This window comes from Cebus imitator, unplaced genomic scaffold, assembly GCF_001604975.1.
Source record: "Cebus imitator isolate Cc_AM_T3 unplaced genomic scaffold, Cebus_imitator-1.0 Scaffold82, whole genome shotgun sequence".
Lineage (NCBI taxonomy): Eukaryota > Metazoa > Chordata > Mammalia > Primates > Cebidae > Cebus > Cebus imitator.
In genome coordinates this window covers 4,814,305-4,818,176 of record NW_016107397.1, presented here as the reverse complement: position 1 = coordinate 4,818,176, position 3,872 = coordinate 4,814,305, and the positions used below count along the sequence as shown (strand labels likewise).

At 41.2% G+C, this 3,872-nt stretch overlaps 1 protein-coding gene across 1 annotated transcript in view; it reads left to right on the top strand.

Annotated features, from left to right (window-relative positions):
• Positions 1-1,058: 1,058 nt before the first annotated feature.
• Positions 1,059-3,872, top strand: part of ARPC1A (actin related protein 2/3 complex subunit 1A) — a 21,578-nt gene continuing 18,764 nt past the window's right edge. Inside the window, exon 1 of the mRNA XM_017533684.2 lies at positions 1,059-1,315. Coding sequence (XP_017389173.1) covers positions 1,077-1,315 — 239 coding nt within the window. The 5' untranslated portion in view covers positions 1,059-1,076. The remainder of the gene's footprint in view (positions 1,316-3,872) is intronic.

The following is a 3,872-nucleotide window of genomic DNA, read 5'->3' as shown; positions in this document are numbered from 1 at the left end:
TCTTGGCTACTGCAACCTCTGCCTCCCAGGTTCAAGCGATTCTCCTGCGTCAGCCTCCTGGGTAGCTGGGATTACAGGTGGCCACCACCACACCCAGCTAATTTTTGTATTTTTAGTAGAGATGGGGTTTCACCATGTTTGTCACACCTCAAACTCCTGACCTCATGATCTACCTGCCTCAGCCCCCCAAGTGCTGGGATTACAGGCATGAAAAAAATATTTTCTAAAGCATTCTGGAAGAAAAAAGTAGTCCGTACTACAAAGAAAAGATGTATGGAAAACATCAAGGATATCAGAGTTCTAGAGTTTTGTTTTTTTGTGTTAAATATTTGGTTGTTTCCCTTTTTAAGAAACATGTTGACCCAACAATCCCATTACTGGGTATATACCCAAAGGAATATAAATCATTCCACTATAAAGATACATGCATTTGTATATTCATTGCAGTACTATTCGCAATACCAAAGACACAGAATCAACCCAAATGCCCATCAATGATTGACTGGTTAAAGAAAATGTGGTACATATACATCACAGAATACTATGCAGCCGTAAAAAGGAATGAAATCATGTCCTTTGCAGGGACATGCATGGAGCTGGAAGCCATTATCCTCAGCAAACTAACACAGGAACAAAAAACCAAATCTGCTTGTTCTCACTTATAAGTGGGAGCTGAACAATGAGAACACATGGACACAGGGAGGGGAATACCACATGCTGGGGCCTATTTCGGGGAGCAGGGAGGAGGGAGCAACAGGCTAAATAGCTGATGCATGTGATGCTTAATACCTAGGTGATGGGTTGATAGGTGCAGCAAATCACCATGGCACACATTTACCTATGTAACAAGCCTGCACATCCTGCACTTGTATCCCAGAACTCAAATTATTAAAATAATCAGAATGTGGGGGAAAAAAAAAAGAAATATGTTACCATGGAAAATTGTAAACAGGCTTTTAAAAACTGAAATAGTATAATGAGCCTTTTATATCTATCTCCTAGATTCCACAATTATCAAGTAACAGCCAGTCTGCCTGTGCCGCAATTTGTCATTGACTGGGCAAAGCAGATGACCCATGTCTCACTTTGCAGGTATTGACTGGGCTCCCAAGAGCGACCGCATCGTCACTTGCGGGGCAGACCGAAATGCCTATGTCTGGAGTCAGAAAGATGGTATCTGGAAGCCAACCCTGGTGATCCTGAGAATTAATCGTGCAGCTACTTTTGTGAAGTGGTCCCCCCTAGAGAACAAATTTGCTGTGGGAAGTGGAGCACGACTCATTTCCGTTTGTTACTTTGAGTCTGAAAATGACTGGTGAGTGACATCTGAACTTTTTTTATCCCTTTCTATAGAATTTACACTTGCATTGCTGTATGAAGGCTTACCATAACTCCAGTTTTTTCTCATCCAGAGTTTTGTGGGGTTTTTTCTCTGAAATTCTCAATTCTGTCTGAGCATTTTCCCTTCTCATGTGCACGTTAAGTTAAATCTCATGTTTTTTATATTAATATAGATCTATCGTGTCTATGTTCTGATCTCCCAACTTGTTTCTTCTGCAAGTTGCTACTACTGTTCTCACTCTGTACTGTGCCATTTACTGTTTTCTTACTCTCATATACGTATAATCTTGAAAGAGTCTCCCTTCCCTGAGGAATCATTTTTTTTTCACACGATATCTATCTAGGATTCCTGCAGATAATGATGTTTTCCTTCCTTTTTTTTTTTTTTTTTTTTTTTTTTTTTTTTTTTTTTTTTTTTTTTTTTTTGAGATGAAGTCTCACTCTGTCACCCAGGCTAGAGTACAGTGGTGCACTCTTGGCTCACTGCAACCTCCACACCCCAGTTCAGGCGATTCTCCCGCCCCAGCCTCCCGAGTAGCTGGGTGCCTGCCACTGCACCTGGCTAATTTTTATATTTTTAATAGAGGCAGGGTTTCACCATTTTGGCCAGGCTGGTCTTGAACTCCTGACCTCGTGATCCACCCACCTCAGCATCTCAAAGTGCTGGAATTACAGGTGTGAGCTACCACACCCAGCCAGTGTTCTCCTTTCTTGAAAGCTTATTTGACGGCCAGGAGCCATGGCTCATGCCTGTAATTCCAGCATTTTGGGAGGCTGAGGCGGGTGGATCACGAGGTCAGGAGATCGAGACCATCCTGGCCAACATGGTGCCTGGTGAAACCCCATCTCTACTAAAAATACAAAAATTAGCTGGGCATGGTGGCATGTGCCTGTAGTCCCAGCTACTCGGGAGGCTGAGGCAGGAGAATGGCTTGAACCCAGGAGGCGGAGGTTGCAGTGAGCCGAGATTGCACCACTGCACTCCAGCCTGGCACCTGGCGACAGAACAAGACTATGTCTCAAAAAAAAAAAAAAAAAAAGCTTATTTGCCAACCAGATCTGTGCCTTGGTGTAATACTTGTTCAACTGTTAAGTCAAAACTCACCAGAATCTTAGAAGTCTAATCAGGCTATTGCACATTTTTTAAATAAACCACTTGTAGCTGACCCGGTCAAAACACAAAGATTTATTTTATGGCTAAAGTTTATTTTAACTACTCCTTCCAGTTTATTTTGATAAGAAAACAAGTATTCTACCTGGCATGCATTCAGCATAACTGGCAAATATCCTTCAACATAAAATTATCATTTAATACTAAACTGGCAGTGTTTGTGTTTCTACTAAAAATAGCAGAATACACAGGACTCTTTGTAGCAGTTTTGTTATTTGTATTCTGCTGAAATTGAAAGGAGGGGATTATCATATTACCTTTGTAATTTGGTAAAACTTCGGAAATTTTATTGTTCGAAAAGAAATTGAGAATTTTCAATAAAATCGAATTATGAATTCGAAACATACATTCTTTTTTCAAATGTGTAAATCACAGCTAACAAAATGTTGCCTGCTAGAAATGATTTGGAAGTTTCATTGTAATAAGAAACTAACGTTATTAGTATTCCCTCAAGGCTAAACTTTATGTCAGCTAGTACTCCTTGCAGCCTTACAAATTTCTACAGGAAACTTTTCTTCCAAGTTGAACTTCGACCTCAGTAATCGTTTGCATTTTTATTCCTTGAGGATTAGTCTCAAATATAGATAAATTGGACTTTATTGTGCTAGAAGATATTGTCTTGGTACAAGCTGTATGTTTAGAGCAGTTTTTCAGTTGTAGAACAATTTCTCAGAAGCTTATAATTTAGTCATATGAACTAATTATTTTGCTTACCATCTTTTTCTTAATTAAAAAAAATTACATTATGAAGGCCGGGCATGGTGGCTCACACCTGTAATCTCAACACTTTGGGAGGCCGAGGCAGGCAGATCAGGAGGTCAGGAGTTTACGACCAGCCTGGCCAACATGGTGAAACCCTGTCTGTACTAAAAGTATGAAAAAATTAGCTGGGCGTAGTGCCGCATGCCTGTAACCCCAGTTCACCGGTAGGCTGAGGTAGGAGAAACGCTTGAACGCGGGAGTCCGAGATTGCAGTGAGCCAAGATCACACCCCTGGACTCCAACCTGGGCAACAGAGTGAGACTCCATCTCACGGGGGGGGAAGAAAAGAAACAATTTAGAATATTGTCTTTTTCTGCTTTTCTTAAAGACTTTGTGGGGGTTTTTGGGTTTTTTAATTAATTTATTTATTTGTTTTTTTGTTTGTTTGTTTGTTTGTTTTTTGAGACGGAGTTTCGCTCTTGTTACCCAGGCTGGAGTGCAATGGCACGATCTCGGCTCACCGCAACCTCCGCCTCCTGAGTTCAGGCAATTCTCCTGCCTCAGCCTCCTGAGTAGCTGGGACTACAGACACGCGCCACCATGCCCAGCTAATTTTTTTGTAGTTTTAGTAGAGACGGGGTTTCACCATGTTGACCAG